This window comes from Colius striatus, chromosome 2 (assembly GCF_028858725.1).
Source record: "Colius striatus isolate bColStr4 chromosome 2, bColStr4.1.hap1, whole genome shotgun sequence".
Taxonomy (NCBI): domain Eukaryota; kingdom Metazoa; phylum Chordata; class Aves; order Coliiformes; family Coliidae; genus Colius; species Colius striatus.
Window position 1 is genome coordinate 52,805,141 of NC_084760.1, and position 26,902 is coordinate 52,832,042.

At 42.0% G+C, this 26,902-nt stretch overlaps 1 protein-coding gene across 10 annotated transcripts in view; it reads left to right on the forward strand.

The window, feature by feature from the left end:
• Nucleotides 1–13,862, forward strand: part of DSE (dermatan sulfate epimerase) — a 36,051-nt gene extending 22,189 nt beyond the window's left edge. For 9 of the 10 annotated variants that reach the window (XM_061990559.1, XM_061990557.1, XM_061990558.1 and 6 more), the window contains 4 exons: nucleotides 2,624–2,877; nucleotides 6,498–6,737; nucleotides 8,048–8,255; nucleotides 10,797–13,862. In XM_061990559.1, coding sequence (XP_061846543.1) covers nucleotides 2,624–2,877; nucleotides 6,498–6,737; nucleotides 8,048–8,255; nucleotides 10,797–12,561 — 2,467 coding nt within the window. In that variant the 3' untranslated portion in view covers nucleotides 12,562–13,862. Of the gene's footprint in view, nucleotides 1–2,623; nucleotides 2,878–6,497; nucleotides 6,738–8,047; nucleotides 8,256–10,796 lie in introns of those variants that run through there. The other variant, XM_061990561.1, reaches the window with a different exon arrangement.
• The last annotated feature ends 13,040 nt before the right edge of the window (nucleotides 13,863–26,902 follow it).

A 26,902-nucleotide genomic window follows, 5' to 3' on the forward strand; every position in this document is an offset into this window, starting at 1 on the left:
AGCAAAAATAAAAATGCTTTTGAAATTAAGATTCATGATATATTGGTCAAAGGTATGTTCAGATGTCAAAAGGATTTCTGCCAACAATCACAGTGCCAGTATATTGCATGTAACTAGTGCAGAATGCGAACAGCATTTTAAGAGCTTTTTCAATGATAAGGAAAGATGAAAAGGCAGGTATACAGATGCAGAGGATTGAGATGGACAAATAACCAGTTAACTAAGATTTTAAATTGATATGCCTCAGTGACACAACGTAAGTAAAACTGGAGAATTGGAAGAGTCACTTGCTCACTTCAGCTACATTTTCTCCCAGTTTATCTGGAAATATGGAAACAACGTATGGAAAGAATGTCTAGGAAAAGCGTGTAAATGTTTGCGCGTACAGGCCTGTAATTTTTTGCACAACAATTAAGTGAAAACGTAAGAGACTTTGCTATACATGACTGGAAGTCTTCACTGGTAAGTTGGGAGTTTGAACCAAGAAAAATGTCAGAGAAATCGTAGAATCATACAGTCATAGAATGGTAGTGGTTGGAAGTGACCTCTAAAGATCATCCAGTCGAACTGCCCTGCAAAAGCAGGTCCACCTAGATCAGGTCACATAGGAACATGTCCAGGTGGGTCTTGAAAACCTCCAGAAAAGGAGACTCCACAACCCCTCTGGGCAGCCTGTGCCAGGACTTCCTCACCCTCACAGTAAAATGATTTTTCCTTATGTTTAAATGTTCCAACTTCTTTCCATTACCCCTTGTACTGTCTGTAGAGACAACAGAAAAAAGAAATATCCCAACCTCCTGACATCCACCATTTAGATATTTGTAAATATTAAAGAGATCACCCCTGCAGTCTTCTCTAGACTAAAAATGTTCCCAACACTGACCACAGATAATAGCGTGTGAATGTGTAAAAGATGAGTATTAAATTTCTAGAAGTTCTTTCCTGGTGCTTTGATGGTTATTTATTACCACAGTTATAGCTGTCTGTCTTACTGTTCACAACCATTTTCTATCAATGCATGTCAGTTAACAAAGAAACAAAAACTGCACAAAGTAATCTAGTGTAATAAAGTCCTGGTTCAATTAAAAGATCAAACCTTGCTGCTCAGTGCTGAATATGTTCATGTATTTAATTCGAAGTCTGTGATTGAAATGCTTCATTGTTAAAAAGGAAAAATGAATGTATAACTCTGCTCAGCATAAGATGGGGTTGAAGCTGAGAGAAGGTGAATGCTTAAAACTGTTGGAAATTCAGCTAATCAGAAAGCCTAGAGGCTTTCCTTATGTACAAGTATGAATGTCCCAGATACATTTGAGTTCTTCCAATGAAGTTAGATATACTGAAATAAAAATGCCATTTTTCTCTCCTACGCATTGTGTTTTAGCATAGTTGCAGCGCCCTAAGCTGACACTTGTAATTTCTGCATGGTTCATTCATGCATTTTGAATGCAAATAAATGCTCCTGTAGCAGAATGAGGACACTTTAAAAAAAAAAAATCTCACTCTTGTAGTGTTTTTTCTCATCTGTTTGTTCACACTACTTCTTACAGAAATTAAGATTAAATTATGTATATAGAGTCATAGAATAATTGATGCTGGAAGGTCCACATATTTGGGAGCACAACACAATTTCCAGCGCAAATTCCAGTAAGACACTCTCTCACCTCAACAATGTCAGATTAATTTCTGTAATTAAAAATATATTGCAAAGTGAAAAGTGAGAACAACCATGAAAGCAACTGATGACTGTTTATCAAAGATGGTTTTTTTTCACTACGTATTCCATCACATTTTCTTTTCTGTGGAACTATGACCTGATGGTGGTGTCAGTACTGCAAAACTAAAGTCTTTGATCTACAATATATGCTTGATATAAGAGATATATTTGTTCTATGCTACTTCCACTTCCATTAAGAATTTTCATGGTACAAAGTTACAGTTTTACTAAGTTCAATGTAATCATTGGATACAAGCAGATAGTTCCTAGAAAATAATTTTGAGTAGTGGCATCATTTTACTGTTTTATTTTTTTTTACCAACTATATCTATTTTGTGTTAACTGCTGTTTTTATTAAATGCTTTTAAATGTGTTAATTTGCACTGTAGCCATGAAAGCAAATTCAGTTGTCTCTCTGCTTCTTTCCTTGAAAGCATTTGGGAAATGAAAAAAGAACAAAATGAGTTAGTTTATTATGCTTGCTTTAAAGTCATCTTCCATCCCATAGCCACCATTCAGGAATTTATCAACATTTGGCTTCGTTGGAAAAGAGGTTGTTACAGATTTTTGGAGGAAGATGAAGTTAAGTGTATTACTTCCTAACAAAAATGATATGAATTGTGCTTCAGACAAATAGATTGCTTTTCTTTACAGTCAATATTTTGCTTATCTGTTTATCCTAGCAAAACACAGAGTATTACAATTGCTGTTCTAATATTTAACAACTTAATCTTTCTAATGAAATTAATTAGGCTAATGTCCATAATCAGAAAAGGAAAAATAATGGTCTCAGAAGCTTGGAAGGTAGCTCAAGAGAGACATTAAGTCATACACACCTCACAGTATAAAACCAGAGAAAAATAAGTAGGTGAAACTCAATTAATTGATATCTTTCTTTATTGACAGGCTAGTGAAGGATGCCCCATGGGATGAGGTCCCTCTCGCTCACTCCTTAGTTGGTTTTGCCACTGCATATGACTTCTTGTACAGCTATCTTAGCAATACTCAACAGGAGAGATTTCTTGAGGTAATTGCCAATGCCTCGGGATATATGTACGAAACATCATACAGACGTGGATGGGGTTTCCAGTACCTCCACAACCACCAGCCTACCAACTGTGTGGCCCTGCTGGCTGGAAGCCTGGTTCTGATGAATCAAGGTATGTGCTAAACCATAGGAATGTTTTTCTCAAGTATATCATCTCAATCAGCCGTTTCTGTAGTGAAGTTCAGGAAGTGATAGAAATGCTTCTGAGACAGCAGTATTGGGTTTGGTCCTCTTCTGCTTAGAAAAAATTAATTTACTCAATAGGACAAACAGTAGGCAGATGTACAAACTATCATATATATGCATATATACCTGTGTATATAAATTGAATTACCTGAGTGATTCTGAAATTCTTACCTCACTGTTTGTAAGAATTTAAAATCTCTTTGTGTATAGTTTGTCCAGTCCAGATTTACAGGCACAATCTTTCAGAATAGATCATCAGTAAGGAGCAATGCACTTGGTCTCCTTATACACAGTCAGAACACCCTGCACTTTGAGCTGGGAGCTAGACTACAAGATAACCTGGAACTCCATGCAAGACTTCTGTGCTGTCTCCCTGAGAGTGCAACACAGGTGTAACTTTATCCACCTGAAGGCCACGCCTCAGAACCTTTCTTTCTAGCCTCCCTTTCTATGGAGGTAAGCAGGGCTCTACCTTTTTCCCTCTGAACTGTACCTTTGCTCCCCACAATCTTCATCCAAGAGATGTTTGTGCCAGGTGTCATCTTCCTCTTTGTTTTGGGTGCTTAAACCCATCCTTCCAAGTTCCCGAGTGAATAACCTTGGCAAAGGAGCAGGTGAAGTTGCAGTGATACAGTGTCAAGAATGCAAGTCACCAAGTAAGAGGAAGAGAGCAGATAAGAAATCCTGACTTTCTTTAAACCCCAGTGGTACTTTGACTGAGAGGTGGAAATCATGGAGCCAGTTCCTGCTTTTTATTAATAATGCATCAATAATTTGTCAAGTGATTATTTAGTATCTACTAGAAGTATTTTGAAAATGTGATGCCCAATGTAACTACTTACTTGCTGCAAGTCAAGGAAAACCTAGTTTCTGGATGCTGATTGCATTGCAAACCTGTACAGACCTGCCAAGGAAAGACACATCTGCACATTGTTGGAGCTTGCAGTCGCCCAAAGAAGCGTGACAAAAAACTGTGGCATGTACTGTGTTTGGGGAGTCATCTTTTTGTTAAGTGTTTGCCATAACAAGCACATGCACTGATGTGCATATGCTGAAAAGCAGCAAGAGTATGTGTGGAAGTTAGTCCCTTTCCTCCTTTGACAAATTGAAAACTCAGACCATGTTTGTTCAGTGGGTTTTGCTAAATTCCTCATAATCCTATCCTTCCCTGAGCCTCTCTTGGTGCAGAAAGCTGGCAGTTTGCAAGATGACTCAGCTTTTCATTACAGTATGGACCATAAGTGTGGTTTGTGCCAAACAATGATAACATCCACAAGTAAAGTTGGGCAGTATCTCTTTCACCAGATGTTGGTGGGAGTTTTTTTTAAGAAAAAAGAGAAGGAGGCAAATTCAGCAACACACATGAGCAATTTAAAAATACTGGTAATATTTTAAATGAAAATAGGTCAAAACATACTTTATATTATTCCTAAATGAAAAATTGTTTGGTTTTAGTTTAAAGCAACTTTGTTTTTTTGAAAAAATGGAAGTTTAGATCAAGTATTTCTGTTGGTCTAAAATGAAAAAGTTTAAAAAAAAATTCTCACTCCAAGATGAAAGACTTTTTCTGAAGAAGAAAAAAAGAGAAGGGAGAAAAGGAGTGAATACAGATTCCAAATAATGTGTCCCAGTGCAGATCTTTCTTCCAAGTAATAAACACGATTCAGCTACTGAAGTATGTAAAGGCTAAATAGCCAGCTTAAAAACACGTAAACATTGTCATAGGACTGAAAATTAATTGAAATGAATTCTAGGCACACTCATATACTGAAATCTTTGTAGAAAACACTCTGATATGTAAAAAAAGGAGCTTGAGTAAGGCCTAACTTCATATAGATACTGCTAGTTTTAGGTGAGATTTGTTGTGTAGCCTGACAGTGTTGGAGACTTTTTTTTTTTCATTCTAACGTGCTATCATTCTTTTAATATATTGCAAGTATAGGGTTATAGCATAGATATGCACTAAGTAGGCAGAACATACATGCCTTACAATGATAAATACACCATGCTGAACTGTGGAAAATGCCATTCTGCAGTATTCAAAAGCTAGCTATTGTGGCTCTTAATGTCACAAGCGAAAACAGGAGTGGAAGCATTTGGGATTTTATTTGGACTGACCACTCTGCTACCAGCTCCATCAGAGTAAGGAAGAAGTAGTGTCAAGATAGCTATGAGTAAAATAAGTGGAAGTAGGTAGCACCACCTGCCCCCTGTTGCTCAGGCCTTCCCCATTGTAGCTGTTTCTTCAGCCAGCAGGTAAATATGCTGTGTTAGATTCAGCTTGTTTGTTTAACTTAGACATTGCAATTTTCCTTTTCTCTCCATGAACCAAGCAGAATTTGGCAGCTTTGACTAGTAGGAAGTCTGATTTGCTCACCACTGTGCTGAACATAAATACAGTAATTGTGGCAATGAAATGAAACAGGCTCAGCAGTGGTTTTGAATGTGGATCATACTTGCTCAGCCTGGCACATGCCATTCATTCAGCACCTAATGGGGTGTAATCTGTGCCAGCCCAGCTCTGCCACGTGGTGGAATCTGTGCCTGGTTCAATCTGTGTCCAGAGATTTTGAGCTGGGTAGGCACTAAGTAACCATAGAGCACAAGGCAGGTGGTCTACTTCTCTCACCAGTGAACCCAAAGCAAAATAGTAGAAGGCACATAGCCTTGTGCTGCCTTCTGCGCTACATAAATGCAATGCTGAGGCTTTCGTGCTTGTGCTTGTTCCTTGGCGAAGGCAGACAAGCCCTGAGAAGGTCTTTTCTTGCAACCTTTTCTTGGCACTTGACTTGTGTACAGCAGACCAAAATAGTATGATCTCTGGAAGTCTTTTCTTTAGAAGAAATACAGCTGCTTAGGGCTTGTGTATGTGGAGGCTGAAGCTTAACCTAGTTGGAAGACTGATTTTATTTTGGAACTGAGGAATCTGCATTTGGAATAAACCATACAAAACTTTTTCCAAAATAACTTCTAGTTGGATAACCCTTTAGTTTGTACAGTGAAATGAAAATGGAAGTAGAACAGTACATATCTTAAAATAGAGCATGAATTAGTAGAGTATCAGTATATAACTGCAGCTCAAATGTAAACTTCTTTGTGGTTTTAAACTCTGAGGATTTCTGTACAGCTCTGGTGGCAATTGACTGATGGCAATATTTGCATTACTGGAGCCCTCTAGTGGAAACTGTAACTGTTGTCATACGGCTTTAGTTTGAAATACATCAAGTAGTCGTGGTGTGGCTCTTCCCTTTTTGCATGTCCTGAATGCATTCAGGAAGTTTGCCTTTTAAGGTGGAAAGCATAGTCACACATTGTAAATGAAAGGTGTCTGATACATTTCCCTTGCTCACATGACCTTGCCTTTCTGTGTTTATATACAGTGTTCTGTTTTCCACCCCAAAACAACAGGGGTGCTGCAGAGTTAGTTGTGTAGAGCTCTTCATTGCAGATACCTTGCTGTAAATGTAGCCCACTGTGGGGGAGTACAGATGACAGTCTGTGATCTGTGGTCTTGTAGTCAGAAACACCAACATCTTTTTCTTTCAGGCTACCTTCAGGAAGCTTACTTGTGGACCAAGCAAGTGTTGGCAATCATGGAGAAGTCAGTAGTCCTGCTGCAGGAGGTCACAGATGGCTCCCTCTATGAAGGGGTGGCTTACGGCAGCTACACGACCAGATCGCTGTTTCAGTACATGTTTCTTGTCCAAAGGCACTTTGACATCAATCACTTCAGCCACCCTTGGCTCAAGCAGCACTTTGCATTTATGTACAGGACTGTCCTGCCAGGTAGGTCCTCTAGGTAAATGAATCTTCTAATTCGTGAGGCAGTGGTAAATGTCACAGTTGAAATAGGTCATTTTAAAACACCGTTGTACTGGGGGTTTTTTGAATAACCTTTCTGGTGGATTTTACCTTTCTCATCCAAAGAAACAGTGACATCCTTGTTTATCGCTGCTCTGGCTTTTAAAACTAGTCATCATTTCGGAGAGAAAGCATTATCTCAGAATCCTATTTCTGGTTTCCAGAGTTTGAAACAGACCTGTTCCTGGGGTTTTCTCTTTGAAAAGTAATATTCTTTGAGATTCTTACTTATTTTTTCCCTTTGCCAGAAACCCTCACGCTAAAATGCTAGGTGAAAGGAATAGAAAATGGTGAAGCCAGGGTAAAAGGACCTACAAAGTTTTATATAGGAAAAGTTTTTTTATATGAACACCAGTTTTCCACAAAATATTGAAATTGAATTTTATACCATTTTTATTGCATTTTCCATTTGAAAAATATTTTAATTGACCCAAGTGATAGATTTCTCTGTGCAGGGGTATGCAATACATTTTCTTTTTTCAGTGTGAGCGTTAAGCAGAAATATCTGATGTTTCTAATGAGTCAGTTTTGCACACTTTTAACTATTTCTGTTTGTTCGCTGGATTTCTCTGGTCTCTTGATGTATTTTAGCGTCTCTGATTCAAAGTCCTAGGTTAATAAATATTGCTGACTCCTCCTCACCTTCAGGAAGGATTTCTTTTTGGGCAGGCTTGCAAGCTTTCCACAACGTTTTGTCTGCTTCTTATTTGCAGGACAATTCATAAAGAACTTACGTTGTTCAAATTCCTGGTTGAAAAGACAGTGATAACTTTGTTGGCTGCAAGAAACGCAGATCTAGCCCTGTTTTTAAGGGGGTGCTAAGCACATGGCTTGCTGTTTCAGGGTGAAGCTGATTTCTTTTTCCTGGGGGATCCTCAGTTTTCTTGCTTTAGAGAGTTTGGATTGACATAGGAAAAATGAAAACTGTAAAAGGAAAGTTACCTTTGCCAGATTTGAGTGAGGAGAGGAAGTGGATGGGACATTGCTTCCTACATTTTTTTATAGTACTTTGGCTCTGTGTTGCCCAGAGCTGAAGAAGAAAGGTGAGTATTCAAGTTAGCTGCAGCAGAAGGAAACAGCTCCTGTGCAATGGCTCATTTCAAGTGAGTCTATAAACATCTGAAAAGGCCGTTTCTGTTTGTGTTGCTTGGCTTCATCTCCTCTATGCTCTACAGACGTATCTTTGTACCTTTATTTGTTCTTTCTTAACATCCCTTTTCACTTTTTTTCCCAAGGGTTCCAGAGAACTGTGGCCATTGCGGATTCCAACTACAACTGGTTCTACGGGCCAGAGAGCCAGCTGGTGTTTCTCGACAAATTTGTCATGCGCAACGGCAGTGGGAACTGGCTGGCAGAGCAGATCAGAAGGAACCGAGTGGTGGAGGGCCCAGGGACACCGTCCAAAGGGCAGAGGTGGTGCACTCTCCACACTGAATTTCTCTGGTATGAAAGGGAATGAGTGGGCTCAAAAGGAACCTGCCAGCTGTTTGCTGTTAGTGAGAATTCTTTCTCTTTAGATTTGCACTGTAGAGACAGAGATCAGGCTGGCCTTGTGTGACCCAGACAGTCATTAGACTCGGTACAACTTCCTCACCTGGTGTAGATGCACACAGTATGTGTTGCTGCAGAGCACACCTTGGTCTTGCCCTACCTTGCTTTCATGTTTTCCTTCTGTTATCTGTTGCTTTTATAGAACACAAGCAGTTCCAAAAGGACTGCAAATTTGCCTGCATGTGTTCTTTGGTTTATGTGGTCTGTTCTAATGGCTTTTAATCCTGTTGTGGCTTTAATAATTAATTAGGTAAATATTTCAAGCACGGTTTCCTTTTTAAAGCTGTAAGTAATAATATGAGCTTTCTTTTAAAAGCTAAAGTAATGTAAGCAGTAAGGCTACTATTAGTTTTTGCACACTAATTTGCAGGTTATGCTTAGGAGAAATATTACCATGGATGGATAGATCCATATTTTCCATGTAATTTTCACCTCTGCTAACTTGTGTGTCAGTCTTCTAGAGGTAAGAATTGAGAAGACCCAGGAGGCTTTAGATATACATACAAATTCCCTCAGTCTGTGGAGAGAACAAATACATTTTGGAGGAGTCAATGTGGCTCTATTTCTCTCTCTTACAAGAAGAATAGTAATGAAAATCTATTGTTTCACATTTACGATATGGATATTTTTTAGGCTTCAAGCACCCTTTGTCTTGTTATGTGGAAAATACAGAATCTCTCATCTTTCGACCACTCTTTCATCTTATGTCTCCACAGAAATCTTGAGAGTAGAAAATTCTTTTTGGGTGTCAAAAGGGAAGACATTATTTAAGAGCCCCTGAGTTTAAAAAAAAAAAAATCTGACTATTCCAACAATTGCCTTTTCCTTGCACTGCAGCATTGCTCTTGTGATGAGTGCAGCCACTTGCATTAGGGTCTTGGGAAAGAGGTCTGCTTTTACAGCGTCTCTATCAAAAGTATAGAGCAAGTGCCCAGAGCTGATTGGATTTACTCAAAGCCGTATGCAGGACATCAGTCATAATTGTGCAAGACCTGACCAAGGCTCCTGGTTAGCTGTAGGGAATAAATTTGGTGAGGAACCGTCTTAACAGAACTATTACCAGGCTTAATGACGGCTTTGTTTATCTTGGTTGCTCAAAAACAATTCTGGGAGGTTAGGTTTTGTAATCCATGTTTGTTTTGTTTCTCCTTTGTCGTTGTTTTAACTTCTTTAGATCAAATAAAACAAAAACTATAAGCATTGTAACCTTTCTGGAATTAAGATCTTGTTTTAAAGAGAATGTCTTATATCTTAAAAGTTGTAGGAGAAAGCCATGCAAATTTTTCTTCAGCTTAGTTGGAGAAAGGAACTAATGTATGCTAAGTGATAGAAGTCGTAAAAAATTATCCTTTAAAGTGCCTTTTAGTTTCTTGCTAATTGTATTAGGAGACTGCAGACCTCTCATCAGTTTGAGGAAACAGATACTCTGCTTCCCTTGGTTGAGTAGTCAGTAAAAGGGTACAAATATTGATGTCTTAAGTACAAAATAGACAGTGTCTACAGCCTGGTCCTGATGTGCCTTTTTAAAAGGTTTGTTTTGCACTCAGTAGCTTTGTGATATAAGACAAAAGGCAGGTAGTTTAAAATTAGTGGTACTCTTATTTTTGGACTGCAGGAGGATTGCTTGCTTCAAATGTGGAGTAGATGCTTTCAGCTATTATTGTGTAAAAAGCACACAACAGATTTGTATAGGTGTGGTAGTTTGATCCTGGCTGGATGCCAGGTGCCCACCACACCGCTCTATCCCCCACCTCCTCAGCAAGCCAGGGAAGGGGAGAAAATAAGATGGGAGTCTTGTGGGTTGAGATAAAAGCAGTTTAATAAAGAAGCAGCAAAGCCGCGCGCACGGGAAGCAAAGCAAAAGCAGATAAAGCTGTTACTCTCTACTTCCCATCAGCAGCGATGTCCGGCCACCTCCCGAGAAGCAGGGCTTCAGTACGCGTAGCGGTTGCTTTGGGAAGGCCAGAAATGAATCTCGCCTTCCCTTCCTGCTCCTCTCCCCCAGTTTATATTCCTGAGTTGACGTCATATGGTATGGAATATGTCCTTGGTCAGCCTGGGTCAGCTGTTCTGGCCGTGGTCCCTCCCAAGATTGTGCTCACCCACAGCTATTGGTGAAGGTCGGGGAAGGAATGCTGGAGGGACAGCCCTGATGCTGTGCGAGCAGTAGTCATAGTATTGATACCCACAGTAAGCACAGCACTGCAAGAGCTGCTGTGGAAAATCACTACCGTCCCAGACCCACTACAATAGGGTATGATGAATATCATTCCAGCTATATGATTAGTTTGTTTGGGAAGCATACATGTGGGCTTTATAATGTTAGCTTGCTCTTTGCCGTAAATATCAAACTGTATTTTGAGTTTTTTACAGGTGCTGGTCATGGAATCAGTCAAGTGATTTTTATCCCCATTTCCCTTATCTTTTTGGCAGGTATGACGCAAGTTTGCGCTCCGTACCTCCGCCAGACTACGGGGTTCCTAAGCTGCATTACTTTGAGGACTGGGGAGTGGTAACCTATGGAAGTGCTTTGCCGGCAGAAATCAACAGGCCTTTCCTTTCCTTCAAATCGGGAAAGCTGGGAGGACGTGCAATATATGATATTGTTCATAAGAACAAGTACAAAGAGTGGATCAAGGGGTGGAGAAACTTTAATGCTGGGCATGAGCACCCAGACCAGAACTCCTTCACTTTTGCTCCCAACGGTGTACCTTTCATAACGGAAGCTCTGTATGGGCCAAAGTACACTTTTTTAAATAACGTGTTGATGTTTTCACCTGCCGTGTCCAAGAGCTGCTTTTCCCCATGGGAAGGGCAGATTACAGAAGACTGTTCCTCAAAGTGGCTTAAATATAAACATGATTTGGCTGGTGACTGTCAGGGACGAGTGGTTGCTGCCATGGAGAGAAGTGGAGTGGTTTTTATCAGGGGAGAAGGAGTGGGCGCGTACAATCCTAAACTGAAGCTGAGAAAGTTGCAAAGGAACCTCATTCTTCTCCATCCCCAGCTCCTCTTGTTGGTGGACCAAATCCATCTGGAAGATGACAGCCCCCTGGAGGCAGCAACCAGTTTCTTCCACAATGTGGACTTACCTTTTGAAGAAACAGTTGTGGATGACATCCACGGGGCCTTTATTAGGCACCGTGATGGGATATACAAGATGTACTGGATGGATGACACGGGCCACAGCGAGAGAGCTACGGTTGCCTCAAGGATGTACCCCCGGGGCTACCCGTACAATGGCACAAACTACGTGAATGTGACGACCCTCCTGCGGCACCCCGTCACCAGGGCCATTTACCTCTTCATTGGGCCCTCGGTCGACGTGCAGAGCTTCACCGTCCGCGGAGACTCTCCGCAGCTGGAGGTGTTGGTGGCCACTGCTGAGCACAGCTATGCGACCTGCCTCTGGCCCACCGAGGATGGCTCCCGCTCCACCTTCGCACAGGTTGTTGCCGACCGACAGAAAATCGTCTTTGACCGGGCCTCTGCAGTCAAGAACCCCACGGTGCCAGAAGTGAAGGACTACATAGGGATTGTGGAGAGGAACCTGCAGCGTTTTAAGCCCGTTTTCCAGCAGCTTGAGAAGCAGATCTTGTCTCGTGTACGCAACACAGCTGGCTTCAGGAAGATGGCTGAGCGCCTGCTGAGGTTTTCGGATAAGAGACAGACGGAGGAGGCCATTGACAGAATATTTGCAATCTCACAGAGGCAGCAGCAGCAGCAGCACGACAGAGCAAAGAAGAACAGAAAGATTGCCAAAGGCTACAAATTCGTTGATGCTGTTCCCGACATTTTTGCACAAATTGAGGTAAACGAAAGAAAAGTGCGACAAAAGGCACAGACTCAAGCACAGAAAGAGTTGCCTGTAGATGAAGACAAGGAAATGGAAGATCTTCTGGATTTTGCGGATATTACTTATGTGAAGCACAGAGCTGGGGTGTCAATCAAAGGCCGGTCAGGGCTGGCACAGATGGTGACGACCGCTCGAAGTAGCGCATCGTCAATATCAGCTTCTTATACCCGCCTCTTTCTAATTCTCAACATTGCTATTTTTTTTGTCATGTTAGCAATGCAGCTCACGTATTTTCAGAAGGCCAAGAGACTGCATGGCCAAAGATGTCTGTATGCAATACTTTTAGTAGACAGCTGTATATTATTGTGGCTGTATTCTGCCTGTTCTCAGTCACAATGTTAGCAGAAGACCTCTACTAGTCGACCAGTTTATGGTCATATATGTCTATGCAAAAGCATTAACCCTAATAGGGCCAAAGTTTATCTTCTGGGTTTTTTTTTGTTGTTGTTGTTGTTTTTCCTGAAACATTCCAAAAACAGCTGGGGAGAGATTGGTTTCAGACCAGAAGGGGTGGAAGAATAGGGCAAGCAATGAATATCTCAGAAAACTAAGTACTTAATAAGTACTCCACCTTTGTGTTTTGAGTTGGGCCTCACATCTGAGGAAATGTTACACTTTGTGTTCATCAGAGTTCAGTGATGTAAAGTTGTAATTAATTTTTTTTGGTGAGAAGAGCCCTCTTAATAGATTTGTTTCTAAGGGCTTTTTGTTTTTATACAGAACTGGGTTTGCATTTAGTGAGTTTTCATTTCAGGCTGCTATGGATGTCTCTGGACATTCCCTTAAGAACAGGGCTTTCAAACACAAACACGCAAGGCAGGTCTTACCAGTACACTTCATTTCTCTCTGCCAAACCAAAGAATGCTTCCATATTGGATGCTCCTGTGTAATTATTGCAGACCCCAACATCGTGTCATCTCTTTCATTCTTTGCAGTCCAGCACAGTGGGCAGTGGCAGTTATATCAGTACTTGCCAAGTCGATGCAGAACACCTAGTAAGCAAATACTAACTCAAAAGTATAAATTAATTTGGTTCTCTGGAAGAAAAAACAAACCATCAGCTTTATGTTTCAGTCAAGTGTAGACTGTAGGAGGATGAATGCTGGAGGATCTGTTCTCAACTGTGCAAGCAGTTTCACAAAAGTTTTCTGTAGTTTGAAGCAGGTCTTAGTAGGGAAATAATGTCCGAAATCACTGCCATTCCATATGCAAGTGTGAAAATGCAACCAGAAAAAAACCAAAGAGATCCTGTGGTAACCTCAGCAACTGCCAGTATGGAAGGAGAGATATTAGGGAGGTATTTAATGTCTTTTTTCTGTTCACATGGCTAGAAGCAGAAGACCTTTAAAATTGTGTGAACAGCCTGTTTTCTATAAAGCACCAGCAAGAGTTCTGCAAGCTCTTGGTGGCCCCAGGTCAATTGTTTGGGGATTAGTGGTAAATGGAATCATGTGGTTTATGACAAAAATAAGTGTGATGTCTCCACATATATCTCCCTCTGTTCATTAAACTGATTTTGAAAAGTCTGAGCTATTTGAGAGAATGGAAACTCTATGAAATTGGGACATATCTGTGTGTCTACAGAAAAACAATTCTTCCAGTACATTTGCTAAATAAATCATTATCATTGTCTCTGTGGAAAAGTTGTTTTACTTTGATTAAAATATTTTTCCTGATATTACAGTGATGATGTTTGTCAGCACTTCGTGCAAACCACAGACTTTTGTTCCCTCTTCCTTACACCAATTTTAGGCATCTGATATCTACATTGCTGCAGTTAAGCCTTCTGCGAGTCTGCGTGTTGAAATGTAATCAGCTTTCCCTGCCTAAACATCTTCAGTGAGCAGATCAGAATATTTTCACTAGGCTCCAGCAACTGAGCCAGGTCAGAGCACTGTGTTCATGTACATAAGCCCTACTAATGTCTGCAGTGCCTGGATTTATCCAACGAAACTTTTTACATTTAGTCTGTTAAAAACATAAATCAGTTAATTTCTGATTGATGCATAGTCAGTTGAGAGAGCATTCAGATAGCTACTTCATCCACCTAAGACCTCAAAACACCTTCAAGACATACTTTTCCCTAATTGCAAAAGGCATGGAGGTTAATTGCCTATTTTAAATCACCCACTTTATTGCTTAAGGTGAAGGGAGTGGAGCCTGGGGAGGGTCACCCAGTATGGCTGCCATGTTCGTAGTGGTGCCTCCTGAAATTATGACTAGGTTGTGGCAGGCTTTGTGTCACTGGAAAGCTCCTCGTTTCTGTCTTTGCACTGTGATGGCATGAAGAGACACAGGAAGAGCTGTTGAGTCATGCTGATTTTCAAGGACAGGGTTGGTTAGTTTTTCAATAGTAGGTGATAATGTTCTTGGCCATGGAACGCTGCAAAATGAAGATGCAGGTACTGTTGCAATTTCGTTGTGTGGCCTAGCACATCACTCTGCTGGGAGTTAGTGCCATAAAATTGCCCCAGGGTAATTCAAGGAGCCTGTGCGTTATCAATAAATCACCTGTGCTCGTGTCTCTTTGCAGATGTGTGAACCTTCAGGAAAATAAAGAGCTGTAGCCCCATATATTCTTTATCAGGCTAATGCCAACAATAGAGTTCGTCCAAATATTTCACCTTATTTCAAGTCTATGCACATTAACCCTGTGTCAGTTTGCTGTTGCTTTGAACAGTCAGCTGTAGAAAGCCAACCTATAGCCTTATAGGCTTTTGAGAGACACCCGCATTTCTTGGTCTGCTTTGTAGCGTGGGATTTGTGTTACTGTCAAACAAAACTGCAGAATTAGATTAGAAGGTAAGGTATGGTCATGCTTTTCTTTAGACTACAATTCTCAGCATTGTTACAGCAGTGCAAAGGGAGGGAGGTGGTTGCAGGAGCTGCCCATGCTCACAGACAAGTTTTAAAGCAGCTTTTGAAGCAGATAGCATTCAAATGAAGGCTTCATGGCCTTCATGAGGTGGAAGTACTCTTTTTTTTTGGGTGGAAAACTGGGTGTCTGGGCCTAGAAAGTGGTGGGAAATGGAGTTTTACCCAGTTGGCAGCCAGTCACCAGTGGTATTCCCCTGGGCTCAATCCCCTGGGCCTGAGCTGGATGAGGAGATCAAGTGCACCCTCAGTAAGTTTGCAAATGACACCAAGGTGGGTGGAAGCGTAGACCTGTTTGAGGGCACAAAGGTTCTTCAGAAGGACCTGGCCAGGCTGGAGCAATGGACTGATGCCAATTGCATGAGGTTCAACAAGGCCAAGAGCCAGGTCTTGCACATGGGCCACAACAATGCCAGGCAACGCTACAGGCTTGGGGCAGAGTGGTTGGAAAGCTGTCTGGTGGAAAAGGACCTGGGGGATGTTGATTGACAGCCAGCTGAACAGGAGCCAGCAGTGTGCCCAGGGGGCCAAGAAGGCCGATGGCATCTTGGCTTGTATCAGGAATAGTGTGACCAGCAGGACCAGTGAAGCGATTATCCACATGTACTCGGCACTGGTGAGACCACACTTTGAATACTGTGTTCAGTTTTGGGCCTCTCACTACAAGAAGGACAGTGAGTGTTGGTAGCATGTCCAGAGATGAGCAATGAAGCTGGTGAAGGATCTAGAGAGCAAATCTTACGAGTAGCGGCTGAGGGACCAGGAGATGTTTAGCCTAGAGAAGAGGAGGCTGAGAGGAGATATGATCACTCTCTACAACTGCATGAAGAGGACTTGTGAGGTGGGGTTTGATTTCTCCAGTAATGAATGATGGGACACAAAGAAATGGGCTCATGTTGTGCCAGGGAAGGTTTAGATAGGAGATATTTTTAAAGTCAATGGTTGTGACAGTTTTGCATCCATTCTTCACCTACACTACTCTTCTCCCTTTCATTCCTTATCAAGGATCATAGTCTTTTAACAGAACTCAAAGCAAATGGAAGAACTAATGGCTCCATGCCTTCAGCAACCAGCAACTTGGACTGTTAGGTAGAAGTGTCTGTGTCACAATGAAGAAACAATTCAAGCTCTCAGATGGCAGCAGCAGCATACACTGAAAAACCTGTTCTACCCTTGCTTTACTAGTAAGTGTGATGAGGAAGAGCAGGTAAATGGGAGTAGCCTGATTAGCCCAGCGAGCTGGTGGGAGGCCTGGAGAACATTGGTGTTCCTCAACACTTGCTGACGCAAAAGAGGATGCTGTCCTCACCTTTGTGTCATTTTTCTGACATGCAAGAGAGAAGCTGACTCAGTGAGCTCTGTGTCTATTGCAGAGACACTTAGCACTAGTTTCTTCAGTGTTGGGCATACTGAACAACTTTTGAAATGTGGTACACAGTAGTGAAGTTGTCTTTCGCTCCCTGTTTTAAATGGAGCCACAATACTGAAGTGCTACTTGCACATGCCTTTGCTCCCATTCATATTTTGCTGCTTTGTGATTTCTAAAAATGTTAATTTTCTGCACCTCTGACCACAGGACAAGATGCCTACCCTACAACTGGTGTGTGCGGATCGGTTCCTGTATTCATCTGAGATCCTGCTGACTTTGCTCAATTTCTCGTCAATAGCTGGTGTTTAGTCATGCATACTTCATCTCAGGGCTGCAGTCTAAATTAGTCTAAAGTTAGTTCAGTGTTTTCTGAACAAAGTGAATGGGAATTCAGCCCACAGGTAGCAGTATGTGTGCTTGAGAGTGGAATCTGATTCTTAGTTCTTTCAATGATTTTTTTTTGAGTCCAGCTAAAAGTTGGCTTTGTATGTTATATACATCATTGTGACTAAAGGAAGCAAAGGGAATGGAGCACATTACCTCATTTCTTAAAATGTGTAAGATCAAAGCTGATTCTGAAGCATTCTATATCTTAAATATCTGTTTTCCACTGATTAAATGTTTTTTCTTAGTGTCTGAAAGCATATAGTATTTGGAAAATATCTGTATTTCTGCACTGGGACATTACATTCACATTAATTTGGTCTGCAAAAGCTTAGTTGCAGACATACTTTTGTCTAACTAAGTTTAGTCCCTTTGCTCTGGCTACTCTATTAAAATTCAGTAGAGTAACTTCAAGCTGGTAAGTCACACTCAGCTAACGAAGCCAAGATGTTGTTTTCTCTTTTCTTAGCAGTTGAATCCAGGAGCACTCTGCAGCAGGAGCCCTGTGTCAGTCCAGTGCTGATTATGTTCATAGTGTCATCAGTACACAGTCTATTTTCTAAATGAGTTCAACCTTGAAACAAATAATGTCAAAGCACTTCAGAGAAAGTGCCCAAGACCCTTTCAAGGAAGGAACATGGCTGTTGTGTACTTCGGACAGGCAGAACTGAACTCAACTACACACAAGTGCCTTCTAAGAAATACTCTGAAAAACAGGATTATCATTGAATCTTCCTCAGCTGGCATCGATTTTTCTGCTGGTAATAATGAGTGCAGATGAGTGATTAATTTAAATTTGTGCTTGCCTTGCTTGTTACTCTGCACTAGTGGCTGCATACATTTAAGTCAACAAGAAAACTAGTAAGTTAATGAGAATTTAGATTTCCTCTTCAGTTTTCAGTGAAACTGAACATGACTTAAGTGGCCATGAGATATTAAGGAGCACATGAATCCATATATACAAGGCCATATCCTCTCTGCTGTAATTCATGTTACTAAATTTAGCAAGAGAACAATGTCAATCATTGTTCAAGAGAACAATGTCAATGTCAATTGTGGTAGCGATGTTCTAGTGGTAATGGACTTGTGCAGTTAAATCTCACAGATCTGTTCTCAGTCAGATTCCAAAAGGCAGAATAGCACACGAGGAGAGATGCTGTTGGCATGCCTTGTATGTCCACTCTCTCCACAAGAATATCTGCAAAACTACCAGAATTACTGAAGGAATCCTCATTATACTGAAAGACAAAACAGTGGGATCCTAATAGTCCCTCTGGTCCTTGGTCATGCTGTGAAAGCTGTGAGAGTCACTGTGGTTGACTCAATGGAAATGACAAGATCTCATTTCCCCAGTGACTGGCAAACAGCATGCAATGGATCAGCTTTAAAATGTCATATATCTAACTCTGCCTCAGAGGGCCCAAGGCTCCCTAGGACATTCTTCCAATAAGCCGTGTGGAGGATCTGGCTCCGGAAACAGTAAACTCCACTAAAACACAATCTTATATGCCTCATGGATTGTCCTCTGGTGGACCCAACTGCAGATTGCTAGCAATGGGAAAACAGGCAGAGGACCAGAGTCACTGGGAGGAAACTTGAATAACTCCAACTCTACCTTTATATAAGGTAGAGAAATATAGAAGATATTCAATAATGCTATAAAATACTTTCAGCTGCAAATGCCTTGCAAATAAAATGGAATCATAGAATAGTTGCAGTTGGTAAAGACCTTTAAGATCATCAAGTGCAACCACTAACCTACTACTGACAAGCCCACCACTAAACCATATCCCTGAGCACCTCATCTGCACGTCTCCAGGGATAGTGCATGCACCACCTCCTCGGGCAGCCTGTTCCAGTGTTCACCAGCCCTCTCAGTGAAGAAATTCTTGCTAATACCCAATCTCAGCCTTCCCTGGTGCAACTGATGTTGATGGAGTATTTGAGCATTACAGAATAAATAAGGACAAGCCCAGAGACTTGGGAAATTACTGCTAACATGAAATACAGACAACTGGGAATGCTTTCTCCTTATGTTTCATCTATCATTCTTCCCCTTTGAGTCATATCTTCCTATTAAAATAAATTAAAAATTATCTGTGAGTTATGCTGTAGATTGTCCCAAATGGCAGGACAGGCTGAGAGCAGGACTAGCTTGCCTATAAAAGACAGATCCTGAAGGTGCACACACAAGCATTGTTCAGTGTAATAGAATTCACCTTTAATACAAACCAGACATAGGTACCGTAAGATCTGACACAGCTCGTACATTTATGGTAAGCTGAAGCTGCTTGGGGATTCTGTAGATAAGGAATGAGACTGATTAGAAAATATAGAGGAGTGTGTCCAGCAGGTTGAAGGAGGTTCTTCTCCCCCTCCACTCTGCCCTGGTGAGGCCTCATCTGGAGTCCTGTGTCCAGTTCTGGGCTCCTCAGCTCAAGAGGGACAGGGAAGTGCTGGAGAGAGTCCAGTGCAGGGCCACCAAGATTATCAGGGGACTGGAACATCTTTCATATGAGGAAAGGTGTGGGAACTGGGGCTGTTTAGAGAAGAGGAGACTGAGGGGGGAATCTTACTAACATTTACAAATATCTAAATGGAGGGTGTCAGGAGGATGGGGGGAACACAAAAAGTTCCATTGAAACATAAGGAAAAACTATTTTACTGTGAGGATGAGGGAGCCCTGGCACAGGCTGCCCAGGTAGGGTGTGGAGTCTCCTTCCTTGGAGGTCTTCAAGACCTGCCTGGACATGTTCCAGTGTGACCTGATCTAGGTGACCCTGCTTCTGCAGGGGGATTGGACTAGATGATCTCTAAAGGTCCCTTCCAACCCTACAATTCTGTGATTCTATGATGATACAATAAGAGCAAGTGAAGTTGAGGACCAGAAGCCAGAAACTTCAATTCTGTAGGGAGAAAAATGCAGTTACAGAAGACTGAGACTATTTCTAGGCCTCCTTCATGGTAATCATTGCTGAATGAAAGGTGAAAGGAATGTTCATTCTGGAGACAGAAATGTATGCTAAACTTTAACAATATTCTATACCTATTATATCATGTGGGCTGTTTGGTGGGAGAAGGATTGAAAAATATGCATTCTACACATCCATGATTTCCTTTCACAAATCAGTACCTCCTGCTGAAGTTCTCTTCCTCCAGGGATGTGTTCGATGTAGTGGCTGCTGTTATAATTTTTTTTTTTCACTGATAAGTGTACTAATATTTTTGAGCAGTTTCTTCCATATGGATGATTGCTTTGTCTGTCTTCTAAACTTACTGAGAAGAAATGACTGGCATCCTTTCACAGGAAAATTCGTTCAGTTTCTTTTTTTCATTCTTAGAATCATAGAATCATTTCAGCTGGAAGAGACCTTTAAGATCACCAAGTCCAACCTTTGTCCCATCCCTATCAACCACTAGACCATCTCCCTAAGTGCAACATCCAATTGTCTCTTAAACAGTTCCAGGGACGATGACTCCACCACCTCCCTGGGCAGCCTGTTACAAAGTCTGACAACCCCTTCAGCAAAGAAATTCCTCCTCATATCCAGCCTGAACCTCCTCTGGTGCAACTTGGGCTCTTTCTTGTTCTGTTGTTTGTCACTAGGGTGAGCAGACTGACTCCTGCCTCACTACATCTTCATTTCAGGTAGTTGTAGAGAGCAATAAAGTCTCCCCTGAGCCTTCTTTTCTCCAGTTCCAGATCCCTCAGCCGTTCCTTGTATGAGATGTGCTCCAAATCCTTTACTGGCTTGGTAGCCGGCCTCTGGATCCTCTCCAGTACCTCAATGTCCTTCCTGGACACAATATTCAAGGTATGGCCTCACCAAAGCCAAGTAAAGGGGAATGGTCACCTCCCTGCTCCTGCTGATGACACTGTTCCTGATACAGGCCAGGATGCCCTTGGCCTTCTTGGCCACCTGGGCACTCTGCTGGCTCCTGTTCAGCCACTGTCAACCAACACTGCCAGGTCCCTCTCTGCCTGACAGCTTTCCAGCCACTCCTCCTCAAGCCTGTAGCGCTGCTGGGGGTTGTGGTGGGCCACATGCAGGACCCAGCACTTGGCCTTATTGAACCTCATGCAATTTACCTTGGCCCAGCCATCCAGCCCATCTAGATCTTGGTCTTCCCTGCCTTTAGCTTGCTCACCTGATTTTACCCAGAGAAGGCCGTGAACTTATTGGCATAATTAACGTAGCTGCATGTGGACAGCTTTGAAAGGGATGGGGTCTCAGCTCTTACAGCAGCTTACTGTTAGAAAGAAAAAATCTTTAACAAATTACGTTTGGGCAGCAAAGAAGCACAAGATAGGAAACTAGAGACAGAGAAAAGGGACGTACTACCATGAACTGAATAACTCATTAATTACTTAAAGTTTAAAAAGACAAAGAAGGATTAATTGAATGAAAAAAGCACAGATCATCTTTTGCAGCATATGACTAGACAGCATTAGGCCACACAAACACACACATACAGAAAAAGAGTGGAACAGAATCAAATATCAGCTATTCAGCGACTCCAAGATGCAATGGCATCACCTGAAGATAGCAAAGACACATGGAATATAAGGCATTTATAACACAAGTATAGAAATATTTTGTGTTTAATGTGCCTAAATTTGCAAAGTAATTTTACGGCATTTCATTTTCCATAGTAAATGAAAAAGACTGAGCTTTGTTTTCTTAGAACTTAGTCAGCTACCCAGAGGGACTTATCTGATTACAAACGAGTTAACTCTATAATCCACCTCACTAAGACTCCTTAATTTCATCATAAAACCTGACAATTTCTACCTTCCTAATCCTGTGAAAATAGCATATATTTTCTTCTAAGGTCAGCATATGTTTTTCACTTAATGCACAGCTAACAAATAACTGCACAGACATGTTTATTCCTTAGAGACGGTAGATTAATGTAGATGGAGAAGTAAAGCCCTCACACTGCTGGTTGCTGTAGGACACATGGGCTGAGCTACGGGACCCTCTCTGTCCAGAAATGAGACCTGTAGTGGACAAGTAATGTTAAAAGAGCAGCAGTAAATAATAGCAAGAGAAAATTAGTGCAATGGCTTGTGTGACTCTGTACCAGAGCCCACCCATCAGAGCCTCTCTCAGAGCTACACTTGATTTTGTAGACCTGATTCCTTCCTACCCACTAAAGTTCATTTTCAGCCAAAAACTGCTAATAAGTGTAATGCCTTTAAATTACACAAATGCTTGTAAGCTGTACGTGCCCAGGCACACTGCTACTTCTCAGGCTCCTGCTTTGCTAAGTATTAGTACTGTTAATGATTTATGTGGTGCCACTGAGCTGTGTGACATTTCACAAACATGTAAGAAGACTGGTTCACCAGTAAAGTCAGAATAACTTCCTCAGTTTCACAAACTGTGGTAACGGGCCTCTGGGGGAGATCAGTCCACCTGGAGGGTAGGTACACATCTGCTTGAGGACAAGACCCCCACTAATTAAGCATTAATTTCATCTGGAACAAGACAAAAGGCATTATAAGAATTTTCCTGGAATAAAAAGACATTTCCATATGTCTTTCCGAATTGGGCACTGAAAAATGCAGCTTACGACTCTTTAACTTGAAGAAGCAAGTCCAGTTGTTTAAAAAGCAAAGCAGTGCTAACGGACTCTTTTCCTTTGCATCCGTGGAGGCGCAAGATTTTAGATTAATATCATGAAGAGGAAGTTGAGCTTGATTAGACTAATGACAGGAATTTGGGACAGGATGGGCCTTGGTGAGAACAGGGTTTTTTTCTGCCCAGAAAATATTTGAGATCCGTTCAGCTGCAAATAAAAGAACAGAAATTAAAACATCAAGTGGAAACTTGATAAAGTATTAAACAAGTCAATTTGTTCTCATTCATTTTAATAAAGTGTATTTCAAAAAGAAAAGATGTTTCAAATAAAAATAATAATTTTGTTCTTAAAATGTCTGTTTTCTTAATTCTGGCATTGTTTTAACCCTCCTCAGAAGGCATGACATTTAATGCAAAGCAATGCAAAACCAACCGTTAAATTGGAATTCTGGGTGCTTTAAAAGAAAACTATTTTTCTCAACACTTTCCAGTTAATGCTTTACAGCTGTTGTGGTGAGACAAGAGTTAATTTAGAGGGCAAGAAAGAACAGTGCTCTGAGCTGAACTGGACACTAAAAGGAGCCAGGCTTATAGGGCTCCACATTTCCCTGCCACTCCAGCTCCCATGGCCCCAAATGCCCTCCAGCCCTCATCAGGGCTCGCCCGGGGCATCGCTGGGCCTCACTGGACTCCTACCACGGCTACTCCTGGCACAGCTCCTCACTCCTACCACAGCTACTCTACTGCTTTCCAACCAGGGTGGTCTCTCCTCCCTTGCCCACCTCTTTCTGCAAGCATTTACCGGAAACGTGTTTGCTTTGAGGAGAGCGCTAAGCCTTTTTCACACAGAGCTCCCTTCCCTTTTCCCAGGAACCTTGTTCCTGAAATCATATTTTATTACAGATAAAGAAAACACAGCTAAAATTAGGTTCAGAAAGTGAAGTAGCAGTGTTTCTTGGCTGTACTCTTTCCCCTGTGCAGTCGTTATCTGCCTCAGAGAGCTGCTGCTGGTGTGGTCAGGTTCTTTTGTAAATCAGTCGTGCTCAGAGGCAGCCCATGTCCCTCTCTCCATGAAAAGGTGACTTTGAAATGGTTTCACCTTGCTTCTGTCGATTCTGCCATCCTGACGTCTGCTAAGGCTTTTTCAGACATGGTGAATTCTGATTTCAAGGTATGCTAACCTTTAGCTGCCTCTACGTAAAAATCAAGACAACAGTCTTTGCCAATAATAGAAAGTTATTCTAGATAGTTAAAAAAAACCCCGTCTCTTTTGTAAAGAACTGCAGGTATACTTGCTTAGTATACACTCAGATCTACTTTCTGCCTGAACAGAAAGCAAAACACCAGGTCAAAGTCAGGGTAGAGGCAGTGGCCTTCTAAGCGAAACCGAATCCTACCTTCATCTATAGGCTGATAGACTCTGAGCTGACTGAGATTACCCCTCAGGAGTGATGGGGTTTTTTGTTATTCCTACCTTGCTAAAATATCCACTCAGTGCTTCACAGGTGAACCAAAAGCAATTAAAATTCTAGCAACTATTACAAGGAAATAGAAACTAAAATCATGTTGGTATGCTGTTGTAGCAACCTGTGACTCAACTGCACCTTCAATGCCCTGTAAATCTGTTATAGTCCCATTTCCCCTCATGATAAAAATGATACCAGATTCCTAGAGAACAGTTCAGGTGGCAACATGGATTAAAAACCCCTGTGTATAATAAAGGAATACATCAGACATGGAACAACTAAATGCATTAAGGGCTCCTCAGGCTGGAAAAGAGGGAGCTATGGTAAAAGTGTTCAAGATTACGAGTCAATGCAGGGATCCGCTATTTTATCTCTTCCTCTTCCAGAACTTGGGGACGTCAAATGGGGTGGTGTCAAGTTTGAATGAAGTTTAAGTACACTTGCTATACAATGTTTTGGATGTTAAACAGTCTTGCATGGGTTAAAACTGAAACCAGACAAATTCACAGAAGGAATACCTCAACAGGTGTTTGATGCAAAGGAAATCCCTGAAATGCAGAGTTATGAGGTGTGAGTGTGTCCCTAAGTTTGCTTTCCCCTGCTCTCCTCAGCTTTCTACTGTAACCAAGAGGTGACCAAACTAACTCAGCCTTTAGTCTGGTTCACTCTGGCTATGTTTAAATCCTTTTTCATTTTATGTCTCCATACTATACTGCTAAATAACAACAATGCAAACTCTCTTTCAGACAATGGCAAACATTTCAGTTACTGGTATCTTTACCTTTGCAGCAGCAACTTGGTGCTGAGCACAGCAGGCACCCACACCAGTGCTCCCTGTTCTGGCAGCTCATTCACTCAGCTGCCCAAAGAGCAGCAAGGACCCTTTGGAAGGTTTAAATGACTCCCAAAGCTCATCACAAGTAATTTGGGTTCTCACAGAGTTTTGACAAGCCATTGTGTTTCCAACACGCTTGGTTCCTGCAGCCCTGAGTAGGGCATGGAGTGACACAGGCAGCATTATATCTTCCTGTCTTGCCTGAAGCAGCCTAAATGAAGCGGGCCCAGCTGGAGGCGATGTTTGCCTGACCCTGGGGTGAGGCTCTGGCTTTGTGGTTAACCTCTGCACCATGATAACACCCAGGAAGAATCCATGCATTATAAATTACAGCATTTGAAATCTCTTCAGGATGAATTCATATTGCTGATGCACCCATTGAGTCCAGAGAGCTTCCAGTTCATGCAAGAGGCAGGTGGTTTTGATTCTGAAATCCCAGAGGAGTGGCTGTGTCAGAGAAGATGATAGTGACCACCAGCTCCCTGGCTAGCTGCATACCTTGGGATCACCAAGCAAGTGATGACAGTAAATGACCATACTGTCCTCATGCCTCAGAGAGTTTCAGCTGTGTGGCTACAAGAAAGCAACAAAGCTTCACCTGCCTTAAACCTGAGTGATTGCCAGTTTACTTCATCTGGATTCAGACCAGACAAACCTTAACTGGGAGCCCTGCTGAGGTCCCTCAGGGTGTGAATGGAACCTATGGGCTCTGGGAGCAAATGTTTTCATAGGCAGCTCAGTCTTCCAAGCCCAGGGATCCCTTCCAGACATTTCTATTTGTTATGCAAACCTTTTCCATAATTTTTCCACTTGATGTCATCTACTTAGTGTCTGCTGGTTTAGGGGTGGATTTTCTACTGGGCTACAAAGCTGCCACTCCCTCCTGTGAAGGATGAAGTCCAAAGACTGATTCCTGGCAAATCGTACTCTAGTAATTGGAGCTTCAGTGGGAACCACTTCCTGGGTCATTGCTATGTGTACACTGGCTAATTTGCTCTGCTTTAAAAAATGAAACTGAAAAAATGACATGATTATAGTTGGATTTTCTTCCATAAGAGAACATCCTATATTGTATTGCTAATAATAAGGCAGGATAAAAACCCTTATCTTCACACTTTGAATCTGTTGCCTTACTGAAAAAAAATCACTAAAAAGATCACAGAATCATAGAATCATAGAATGGTAGGGGTTGGAAGGAACCTTTAGAGATCATCTAGTCCAACCCCCCTGCAGAAGCAGGTCCACTTACATCAGGTCACACAGGAACATGTCCAGGCAGGTCTTGAAGACCTCCAAGGAAGGAGATTCCACACCCTCCCTGGGCAGCCTGTGCCAGGGCTCCATCACCCTCACAGTAAAATAGTTTTTTCTTATGTTTTAAGTGGAACTTTTTGTGTTCCAGCTTCATCCCATTACCCCTTGTCTTGTCGCTAAATACAACAGAAAAAAGTGATGCCCCAACCTCCTGACATTCACCATTTAGATATTTGTAAATATTAATGAGATCCCCCCCTCAGTCTCCTCCAGACTAAACAGCCCCAGTTTCTGCAGCCTTTCCTCATAAGGAAGATGCTCCAGTTCCCTGATCATCTTGGTGGCCCTGCACTGGACTCTCCCCAGCAGTTCCCTGTCCCTCTTGAGCTGGGGAGCCCAGAACTGGACACAGGACTCCAGATGAGGCCTCACCAGGGCAGAGTAGAGGGGGAGCAGAACCTCCCTTGACCTGCTGGCCACACTCTTCTTGATGCATCGCAGGATGCCATTGGCCTTCTTGGCCACGAGGGCACATTGCTGGCTCATGGTTAGTTTATTATCAACCAGGACTCCCAGGTCTCTCTCTGCAGAGCTGCTCTCCAGCAGGTCAACTCTGATGCACGAATGGACACATGCAAACCGTTTTTATAGAAACAGTGATACATCTCTGTTGTTTTGATGTTGATTACTCATGTGGGTTTCCACTGTGGTCTCCACTTGACCTTGATACTGTGCAGCAAGCCTATGCATTTCAGTTTTCTCTAAGGAAAGTTGCTTCTGTGCCTCACTGTATCACCAGCACCAATAGAAAGTGAAAGCTCTGCAAGCCTAAGTGTAGCACTTTCAGAACACTTCTCTTTCTCTTTCTCTTTTCTGACTGAGATCTCAGTCTCCTCAAAGTAAGAAGCAGCAAAAA